Source organism: Phymastichus coffea, unplaced genomic scaffold, assembly GCF_024137745.1.
Source record: "Phymastichus coffea isolate CEN01 unplaced genomic scaffold, Cenicafe_Pcof_1.1 PCOF00109, whole genome shotgun sequence".
Lineage (NCBI taxonomy): Eukaryota > Metazoa > Arthropoda > Insecta > Hymenoptera > Eulophidae > Phymastichus > Phymastichus coffea.
This window is the reverse complement of record NW_026706920.1, coordinates 486,569-497,925: the sequence shown is the minus strand read 5'-3', so window position 1 is coordinate 497,925 and position 11,357 is coordinate 486,569. Positions and strand designations below refer to the sequence as shown.

At 44.6% G+C, this 11,357-nt stretch overlaps 1 protein-coding gene across 1 annotated transcript in view; it reads left to right on the top strand.

Annotated features, from left to right (window-relative positions):
- Window positions 1–2,283: 2,283 nt before the first annotated feature.
- The window catches only part of LOC131670361 (protein vestigial), a 47,341-nt gene continuing 38,267 nt past the window's right edge, over window positions 2,284–11,357 (top strand). Inside the window, exon 1 of the mRNA XM_058945898.1 lies at window positions 2,284–3,068. Within this exon, the coding sequence (XP_058801881.1) occupies window positions 2,874–3,068 (195 nt within the window). The 5' untranslated portion in view covers window positions 2,284–2,873. The remainder of the gene's footprint in view (window positions 3,069–11,357) is intronic.

Sequence of the window (11,357 nt, the reverse complement as noted above, 5' to 3'; positions counted from 1 at the left end):
ATTAGCTCTTGCCTTTCATGTTTCTCTTCTAACTTCAACACAGTTCCACATACCTTCCACAGTCTGTAAATAACATTTTATTTATAGTTTTTTCATTAGAAATCGTCTTTATATCAATTCCATTAGCAATAAACTATGTATACCATTGTCACGCTATTTTGTATAAAATTGATGCCTGATATAGATCATTTATCAATAATATTGGTGATCCGTTGGGCTCGCATAATACAATACAAAATTCTAAATTTTTTAATTTATTTTACAATTATAAAGTAGAATTTCAAAACTTATCCAAAAATCGTGGTCCGAGATTTCGTTCCACTTACAATTATAACATGAATTAAAAATTATTTTCCATAAATTCTATGTGTAAAAATCAAGAGCAAACAATAAAATTAAATATTGATATCAAATGATGTATAAAATTCTATAGGACACTTTCTTATATGTACAATATAAATATATTAATAAAAACTGCACCGTTTGCTCCAATGCATGGATAACGTTACATAATACATGCAAAAAAATGTTTTCTTATCATCGGTATTGGCAAAATCGAAGTAACAATTTCAATCACTGATATTGTTCAGAATTATCATTAACTTACTATTATCATAATTTATCAACTATTAATTATATTAATATGCATGAAATAAGCATTCGTCCTGTACGTTTCGTATCATTTAATTTTATAAATTTTGATCTGACGGAAGGGAGATATAAAAAAATGTTTAATTGTAACTGATTCGATGTTTGTTTTGCGACGTGTCTTGTTTAGGCTTAAAATTTTCTGTAATTTATACTCAAATGATTTACACATTGTAAAAATAAAGCGTTCTGGCATACACGAGCTTTCTACTGAAAATTTATATTTTCTTTCATTCTTAGATTTAGCCTACGAAACTTTGCGCATGTAAAATTTGTAAAATATCAAAGATTTAGGCTATTGTTGAACCTGTTTTAATTTTTTTAATTTCAAAATCATGTACTAATACTATGAAAATAGTTGTTCAAATACTCCTTCTAATTTCCTTTGGTGTAATATGTTTTACAAAAGTTACTATCAGAAACTGAAATAAACTATAAAATGTGAATGTAATAGAAAAAAAAGTAGAAAATGATCTTACTTTTAATATTTGATGGTTTATTTTAGTTTGTAATAGATTTTGGTAATAAAATTTGAATAATTTTTGTGAAGTTAAATTGTTTTAAATTGGCCTTCAAAACAATTATTGGCATAGTTTTAATAGGCGCATGGAGCATTTGATACTGAAAACATAATGAAACTTGCGCTGTCACGTGAATCAGAAAATTTGTATGTGGAAGAACATTGAAACTTTGGATTTTTATATAGTTGACATACAACCTATGAAAATGAGAAAATCCTTGAAAATTAGATTCATCAACTGGTGCGAAGGCGGCACTCGGTCGACATCTAATTTTTATTCTTAGTTGCTTGAACAAGCAAATAATATGAGATATTTACTAAATACGTGCAACAGAAATTCTGTATCCATAATAGTTTGAACGGACAGAGACTTAAGAATTTAACTGCAGTCCATTTGAAGGAGTCTCAACCGAAGGAGAAATAAGGAACTCATTAATTAATTGTCGTGCATTGAAAAAAGCCTCATTGAAATCGGCAAATGTTCGTCGGGCGCATTAAATAAGACGCCAAAGGCGCGAAATGAAGTGCAACGAGGCGTCGGCAATCTCGTTACTTATTCCGCTCAGCCTTTCGTCCTCTCATTTGCGATTCCAAATGCGCGTGCCAAAAAGCACTCGCCTCTCGTCCGCGACGGCGGCAACTCTGATGATAGGACGCTCTTGAAACAATAAAACAAAAAAAAAAGAGCAAAAGAGCAGAGCAAAAAAGGCGTTTGACGCGGGACTTGTGCAAAACTTGGGCGTCGAGAGGCTCCACTGCAGAGTTGGGAAATGAAGCCAGGGCGAAACTGTTAATGAAGACTCATTATGCGCCGGCGAACTTCTTAATACCGACGAGAGAGCTGTGGCCCGGAAAAAGCTTGAGCTAGCTTGGCGAGGCTTGAGAGTTCATTGTGGGATCAATACACAGAGGAAGAGAGAGAGAGAGAGAGAGAGAGAGAGAGAGAGTACATGCTTTGGGCACGAATAGGAGTGGCCGCGCTGGTATTGGACGCCGCTCGTCCGCGCTACGATTGGCCGCTAGGTATAGCGGGTAGGCGGAGCCAGCGTTGGGGTTGAACTGCGGCTGCCGCCGTCGGGATTCCCTCTCTTTCGAGAGGCCTGCGTGTACGTGTCTCTGCTGCGCTGCTGCGAGCGGCGGCCGCGCGACCAGTAAAGCGAGCGAGAGAGATAGAGCAGACGGAATAGTAGTAGTAGAAAAAGACAGGACTGGCCGTGAGAGAGAGAAAGAGATTTCGCTCGTTCGCTCGCCTCAGTCTGTGCTCGTCCACGTCCACGCAGCGTGCACGCCGATGCTCCGCTCCAGGCTCGTCATCGTCATTCCGCACGACAGTTGCTCCCGTGGCGGTGGTTGTCGTTGAGAGTGCGCGACGAGACACTGACTGAAGGGGTGCGCGCGAGCCAGTGACTGCAGTCGTCGACGGGTAGCGCGGGTGCGCCAAAGTAGTCGCGATTGACAGCTGGCTGAAGCACGTCCGAGGGGAGGTGGCCGGTCGTTCGCCGAGTACCCCGCGAGTGTCGGGGTGGCATCAGTTGCGACGTACGGTTACCCGAGTGGCGGCGGAGGAGGAGGTGCTGGAGCTGGGGGCGAACTCGGCTCGTCGGCTGCGGCATTAGTATCGGCGCCGACTGCGGGGCCAACAGCAGCGCCAGCGGCAGCGGGATCGCAAGCAGCAGCTGGGGCAGCCGCGGCGCCGAGGGGGGTGATGAGCTGCTCCGAGGTTATGTATCAATACTGCCCGTACCTCTACCAGAGGCCAGCGCCGCCCCATCCACACGCGGCCCCCCACCCGTCCGTCGCTCACGCCGGCAATCATCCCCACGCGGCCCACCACAGCCCTGCAAGGCCCGCGCCCTTTCAGCCCTTCTCCACTGCCGTGCCCACTCATCAGTACGACAGGGTAAGTTTTCTGCTTTGCTGACTTGCTTTTCGGCGATTGCCGCGCGCGCTCCTCGCATCCGTCGACCGCTGATGCATCGGGGTGCATGCATGTTATTGGCTCCAGTGAGTCAATTTATAGTGCGTTTCCAGACGATCGGAGCTCCTCCGTTCCGTCCTTGAACCATTTGGGAATTGCAAAACTGCCACGGTCAATCTTTGGTTTTTCGAGAAACTAGACGATGAGTAACGTGATTTTCAAGTCGTTCCGTTCCTTTCTAAATCACCTTTATTTAATAGAACAGTGACTACATCCGCAATCGAATGACATAAGCAGCCTTTAAAAATAGCTTCTGATAAACGTGAAAATCACTGTTCTTAGCACGCGATCTTTTCTTAACTTTTTCAATTGAATGAACTGATATCATGGCATTACAGCTAAATTGCTTATTCTTGCAATCGCTTCCTCAAACCTAATGTCGGATAACTTATTTCGCTAGCAATGTACCAAAATTGAAAATAAAAATAAAATTGTTAACATGAAAAAAAGAAAAGTTAGACATACATATTTATAGATGTAGGCTTATAATTGATAGAGTCAAAGCACCTCGCTCATTCTGCATAATCCTATTGACACTGTGGGACGGTGAAAGGGTGCTGCCGGAGTCTATAATTTGCAGCGCGCCACTATAATAGGAAAAAGAAGCCAATCGCATTAGCTCCGGTCCGGTCACGGAGCGATAAATCATAATCCTCGACGAGTAGCAGGTGTAGACATCTACCAGCCTGAATAGGATTATAGCACTCTATAATGGTCTCCACGTCGGTCCTTTTGCCGCTGTTCAGCGAACAAACACGCGGGCGCCGGGTATCGTTAGCCTGCTATCTCGTAATCCTATTGTTACGTTAAACAGCGAGTGTCATCCATCCTTTTTTTCTTCTTTTCACTTGCTCTGCAGGATATTAATTAATTCCGCATAGTTTTACGTCTAATTATCATAAATGCCAACCGTTAGCTCAGTAATGGGATAATCTTTATTCGGTTCGTGTAATCGCCAAGTTTGCACGTTATAAAATCAATTGGAAACAAGCGTGGATAATGATTTTCTTTTATGCTATCGGCTGGCGCGCTTTCCCACCGTAAACTCGTCGGTTAGTAGGCAATAGTTGACATCATGGATAACGGTGCAAAGAAAATTAATCATCAGCGGTTCGGTTTCAGTTGCTCTCGCCATATCTGTAACATTTGCTATCTAAAATAATTATCTTGGTGACGTTGTTTCTGAAAGTACGGTGATCTTGTCGGTCTCGAATGGTAGGGAGCGAACAAATAATTGATTACTCGGCCACAACTGCTAATCATAAAAAAAATGCTACGAGACACGCAGGATTAAAACGAGCCGCGCTTACCGTAAGCAAGACGCCCACTCGCGAAAGGATCGAAAGCTCATTATCTGTGCGCAATCGGTCGTCGTCTGCACCGACAAGACGAAAGCGCAATAAAGAATCCTTGAAGCGAGGCGTGCGCGATAATTGACGCGAATCGCACGCGTAAATCCTCGTTTAAACGATTGTCTCCATGAGCCCATGCACGAAGAAAGTCACGTGGTGGATTCTGGAGCGGCTCCGCTGCGCGTATACATAAAGGACATTTCACTCGGTGCTCTCTGAGCGTGCGAATTCCAGTGGCGGCTGCGACGGCAGCATCGCTCTTATACGACGACGGCCTCGCCCGCGTTTTGCGGAAATAGTTGGCTCGTTGCGACATCGATGGACGTCTTTCAGGAAGTTTCTCCGCTCGCGCCTGAGGACGTCGTCATTTTAATGCTCGAGAATTCTACGCTCATGACTTTATACATAGTAGAGGCTGTGCTGTCGCGTCAACTTCATCGCGGATTTTATTCTTTATTCATATAAAATTGGTCAAATAAAAAGGATAATTATTGTCTGTAATTATCTGTAAAACATTATTGTGATATGTTCGCGAGTTCGTAGCGAGAAAAAGCAAATTAAAGTTGATATGTCGGTACAAGGTAATTTCGTAATTACGTGACCTCGATTATATAGAACGATAATAGCGCGTAATGAACGTCGAAGTCTGCCAAAAAAGAGATTTGTTCTACATAGTAGTAATAATAATAATACAATTGAAAAGAAGAGCAATCGGACGTTAGCGCAAAAACGAGCAGGAGCCAAGCTCGTTGCGCCTTGTGAATGAAAAAGACTGACGCAGTGTGATCGAGCACATCCTTTACTTTTAAAAATTTGTAAAATTTTAATCTCGCCGGGCGAATCTCGTCGTCCATTGTGCGTGCGCGAGATGCCCTCTAACCTTTCCGTTCTCCTCGCACCACCGCGTTATCCGCAGGATCGTTTCTCTCCCCCTTTTTTTCTCATATTATATTATCTCTGTTGCAGGAGAAGTTATATGTGCGGACGCGCTCGCGAGTGCGGGTCTCCTCCGAATTTCATCTCCTACCTTTTCTCCGTCCCTTTTACATATATATATATGTGCGCGTGTACCGCGTGCTTTCTCTCTCTCTTGTTCGTTCCGCGCCCTTCTCGCGTGCGCGCGCCTTTTATTGCGGGCTTTCTTTTCTCACACGCCCCAACGGCATCGACATTTATTCGACCATTCTGTTGTCAAGGGCGATTATGTTGTCAGATGATCACAGCCTCCTCTCATTGCAGAACCCTCGATAAATTCAATTAATTAAGTGCACGCACGTGTGTAAAGGCGCGCGATCGGGCCGTGCAGATAAATAGATGCTCAAGTTGTGATTAATAACAGAGATCGCGCGCGATTTATCGGCGCTTTGACCGGGCTAATAGCTTTTAATTGTACGAGCTTTTTCTTTTTCAAGCTCTCGCCGAGGCAGTCGCCACGCATATAAAATCGGCCGCCGCGCCGCCGTCATTTTTCGTGCACGCGCGCGCATGCGACACGCGCACCGTAACGTATTGCGGCTGTTAAATCGTACCGACGCGGCGTCGCAACCTGATGAGCAACATTGCGAGCTTTCGACTGTGCGCACTTTTAATAAATTATTCCGTAAATATATCGCAGAATGCGTCTAATAAATTGAGCGGCGCTCGGTCGTTGGACTTTTATATGCAGGCCGCAACGTTTTCCTCGGCAATTGGTCAGCGTGAAAATCGTCAGTGCGCCGAGGTCGCGGCTAATTAGAAATACGTACGCGACGCTCTCGCGATGATTCGAATGTTTCGAAAGCGATCGCGAGCGAAGATTCCTCGTACAGAATGAAGCCATCCTCGCGCGCGAAACACAATACACGAGCGTGCGGCTAAATCGGCGAGTGTATATAAATTTCAATTATCGGCTATCGTCGAAGGGGTGTGAATCGAATACACGATCATATATGCGCGGCGTGTGCATATAGTGAGAAAAGAGGCTCTCTCGAAGCGCGATCTTGATCAGAGAGCAAGTTTGCTCTCTCGAGTAAAAGAAAGAGGGAAACGAAGATAAAAGAGTGGACACGAAAGAGAGAGATGGAGGAGAGGGAAGGATATATACAGAAGAGTCGGGAGTCACGGCTGTGCGGCGACGGCGGCACGGCGGCACGGCGGCAACACGAGTTTACTTTTATTTAAACGTTCCCTCCCTTTATTTAGGGCCTGACCCGTCGGTCATTTTGCTTCTTTGCCGCGCTTGCGCGAGAACGCGCGCGCGTGTCCTCGGTGAATTAATAGCCACGGCGATCCTCCTCTGGCAAATGCGCTCCTGCAAAAATTCAAAGGACGAACGATCGACCCGCTTTCTCACGGTTCCAGCCGCACACCGCCGCCGATCCGCTTCTTCTCTCGCGCTCGTTCGCGAGCACCGCCAATTCATTAATCCATAGGCGAACGAACCGCGCAAAGGGCGCAAATTGCTCTGCACACGCGCGTATGCCTGTGTATTATTTTCGCGCCACGTGCGGCAAATGCGCGCGCGAGTCAAAGGCGCGCGATGCTTTGATAACGAGTCTTGTAGACACGCCGAGTTTTGATGTGACCCGACTGATATAAATCGCTCTGTGCGTGTATATGTGTGCGTGTAGTGTTGGAATTTCGCAGCTTACCGGAACTGCATTCTTTCAGACGTTTCGGAATCTCATCGGTGAGCTCGTCCGGGGCTATGTTCATGGCTGCTACAGTTGTTGTTGGGAGCTCTCTTTGAGAATTTATGGTGACGTTTTAACTTTTTTCTTGCGCTGCTGTTGCCGTGTATATGCAATTTCCTCTTATTTCTTTTTTTTTAGACGTGTTGTCGAGACCTTTCCGGTTTTCGCCAAATATAAGAAACAGTTATAGCTGTAATATTCCAAGTGAATTTTATGATAACTGTTACGCAATTATTCTGAACGATCGGAGGTTAAAGAGTCTAATGTCGGCACAAATATCATTCTTAAATGTCTTCTCATTTACATATTTTAGGAGCTATAGAATTTGCATATTAATGTCAATATGAAGATGATGATCTAGACAGAAAAATGTCTGCTGGGCGAGTCCCAAAAATTTTCCACCTGCAGGGCAATAAATTATATCGAAAAGTCGGTAAAGGCCATCACTGGGTCAGACCCTCGGTCCAAACCTACGATATAACACCATGATGAGAGCGGTAATGGCCGTAAGAAAGTGGATCGTATCTATCGCCCTAAACGAAGAGCAGAGTCCGGAAAGCTAGGAACTCGTTTCCATTAAAAGCTGGTACGACTGTGTTAGCCGTTTAGCTACGCTTGATGCGCACCGCACAGCGGCCGTCGATTAAAAGTGTGGAATAGCGCACTCGCGCGTTTCTTTCAAACAGATTTTCTAAGCAAATCGTTTGCATTCCTACTGAGATGTGTGGAATTGACGCGTGTTGAAGACTTTTCGGAATGAGAGTCCACACGTCTTTTTAATCTATCAATCTTGCTTCTACACGCTACTCGGCTACGCTCAAATAACTCAATTGGTAAATATTCAAGTGACGCGACATATGCAAATTATTTGCCGTATTTTATCCTCTAACAGCCGAGTTATAAAAATAACAAACAACGCGAAACGATCACATTTCAAAAGATTCAACGGACACGCATTGAGACAGGGACGCGCGTACTCGACAATATCATCTGCTCCAAAGACGGCATTTTTTTTTACTATCGTTGCACACGCTGATTAGCAGCGAGAGTGTCGCGTTCAGCAGCGGCGCCCAGCTTTTCCAATTTAGCGGCAATAAATTCGCGGCACTTCTTGCTCGCAAAGCGGTAGCAAGCGGCAGCTACAGCAGCCGGCATAGATCGATCAATCGCGCGGCGCGTCCCCGCCGTAACGTTTATTTGTGAGCTAGCGCTCGAGGCCTTTGCAAGTTTCACCTGTGCGCGTACGTCCGTGTCGCGGGTGTCGCAGCAGGAAATCGCTTCGGCACGTGCAGACACTGTCAGACCGCGAGGCGCACTCTATGCAAAGGGTTCGTATATATATACTGCACTTTTTGCGCGCGTGAAAAAAAGGGACGCGTCGTGATGTATTGTTTTTTTTTTGTGAGAAGCAGGACAGGGGAGAGGGCGAGAAGAAGCGTACGTCGCTCGGAAAAAGGGTTCGTTACTGTCGCTCGTTAATTAGAAATATTAATGGAGTAAAATACGATTGTGCGTCTCGTGCTACTTTTGACAAACGTCATAAGACTAATGATGCGATGCACTTTTTACCACAGCAAATAGCTGTATCGTAGACGAGAGGACAAGAGAAGAAAACGCTCCGAGTTTATGTAGAACAAAGTCTGGTAAATAACGATAGCAGAATTTTTCGGGCCACGTACAAGCTTACGCATACACACGCTGTCGGAATGGAATACCGGGATCGGTGACCTCCGATAATCAGGCGAACTTGTGCACGGTGAATGCATAGATATATATACACACACACAGGTGGAATGCGAGCGTTCGTTCTCTCTCTCTCTCTCTCTCTCTCTCTTTCTCTCTCTCGGAACAGGTGGAAGGTGTACGGTGGTGCAGGCGTGCATCCTGTGCTGCACGCGTGTGTGTGAAGCAAGAAGCCGGCTATCCTTCATTAGAACTCTGGTTTCTCGCACCGGTCTTTTCTTCTCATGCCGATTTCATCGGGAATCCAGGCAAATTGCGCGATCGCGCTACGTGAGCTTCGTGCTGATTTGTCTCTCCCGCGACCAACCAAAGCAGACCGGCCAAGTCGAGAATGATGTAATGTCGATGATCGCGCTTTGATGAGGTTCTAATCGAGATAAGTCTTTGCCAACCATTCGACGGGAGAGACATTAAGAAGCAATTATTTGAATAGTTTTCAATTGATCTTGCATTTACGTCAACTTCTTGGCTTTGCGCTATCCGCTGATTCATATTGGATTTCAATTCGCGCAAAGTGCTATACGTCTTTCATCTTTCCAACATTTTATTTCAGTTCAATAATAATTAAATTCTTTTTTTTTTCATGTTTGCCTTACTTGCCTTAATGAGAATGATATAGTTATAATTTAATAATTTAGAAATGACTTCATAAGCGTTACAAGAAAGAGCGATATGACATTGAATAAGCAAATCGAAAGGAACAAAATTGAGGCGCCTCTCTTTTTTTCTACAAATGTCATCGATATCTCACAGCCAGATCTCCAGTAGTTAAAGTTCACGACAGACAACATTCCCTGTTACGCTGTATGGCACAAGGAGCGCGGGCGCGCCAAAAAAAAAGTATGGACGCGAGCGAGAGACACTCGGCGGCCGAAAAAAGCTTTTGCGCGCGCTACCTGAGCAGCAACGGCAGCAAGAGAAATATATACGGCAGAGCGAAACAAGATCGATCGTAGATAAATATAAAGAAAAGGACAGATAATAGGATGCATATTCAGGAGGTAAAATATGCTTTTAATTAGCTCGCCATTCGCGGATACCTCCATAAATCGCATTCTGTAAATAGTGCGAAACATGCGTGACCCAATGCTCATGCAGTACTCGCCTGATCTTTCTCTCTCTTTTCTTGGTCCTCTGGCTACGAGAGAGAGAGAGAGAGAGAGAGAGAAAAGCAAAAATTTATGTGGGAGAGCATCACTCCGGCGGCTCCACGCGCGAATGCCACGGAATAAATTAACATAATTTCGGCGGGCGGAACGTTTGTTTTCGGGGCCGCGCGACTATATAACCTCGCTATGATGACGCCCGATATTTATCCAGGCTTATGCGACAACTGATCTTTTCAACAGTTGCTACTGATCTTCCTGTCTTTTTGCATTCTTTCGCTTTTGATAATTTTATTAAGATTATAATCAATCACGTATGAGACATGGATGGTACTTGGAACTAACTATTTTGATTAATCTATTGTTAAGACATTGAAATTACGTTTTGCCTCGCCTAAGCTGTCCGAAATGCCCGCAATATTAAACAAACATATGAAGCGGATAAACATGATCGATTAAATAAGCGTAACTTCTAGCACAAGCCGTTGCGAATAAGACGGCTCGTGAAAACAAGCGCATCGTCGAGAAAAAGCTTCAAGTGGCGGGTTTCGCGCGCGAGTAAGCGGCCATACAGACGCTCTCGACTCGTCATAAAAGTATTATAGTGGAAGGCCTCGCGGCGACCGAGCGGCAGCATTAAAAACCGACGCTGGCGAGAGAGTGAGAGAGAGAGGAAGAGAGAGAGCACGCATTCTTGCGAGTGAGCGCGCGCCGCCACACTTGACCGATTAATAAACCGATGTCATCGCGCTGGACCACCCTGAACGATACACGCTCCCAACTGCCAGCGACTACAACCCTCGAGAACCGCGATATCTTTTTTTTATCTTTCTGACGCTTGTCTTCGCCTACTTTTCGCTTTCTCGCTTTTCTTCTTTCATTTTGGTCGGAGAGCATTGGCTCCGAAACCTCCGCGATAAAAACGCGGTAGTCTCGTTTTTTCGAGATGCCTGTATGTTTTTTTTCTTCAGTCTCTCGCATTATCGATTTTTTTGCTACTTTTTGATACTCTTACGCAAAAAAAAACAAATCATATTATATCTTTTATTTAAAAGTGATCCAGCTTAATTATCTCAATTTTGTGATTACTAAAATGATTTAATAATTTTTATTTATTTATAAATGAAAAATTTTTACAGATATTCTTTTTGTAAAAAGTTATCGGCCGCCTAATGTTCTCTCGCGTAATAACTCAGCCTCGTATCATCTCGAAAGAGGAGCGAAACAAAAAAAACTCGCCACACACGTATACTCGTGAGCAGCACTCGGCTCCAAATCGCTTACGATGCGTGTAAAGCTCAGTCGCATGAGTGCGGGCTCGAGAAGTTGCGTCCGGTG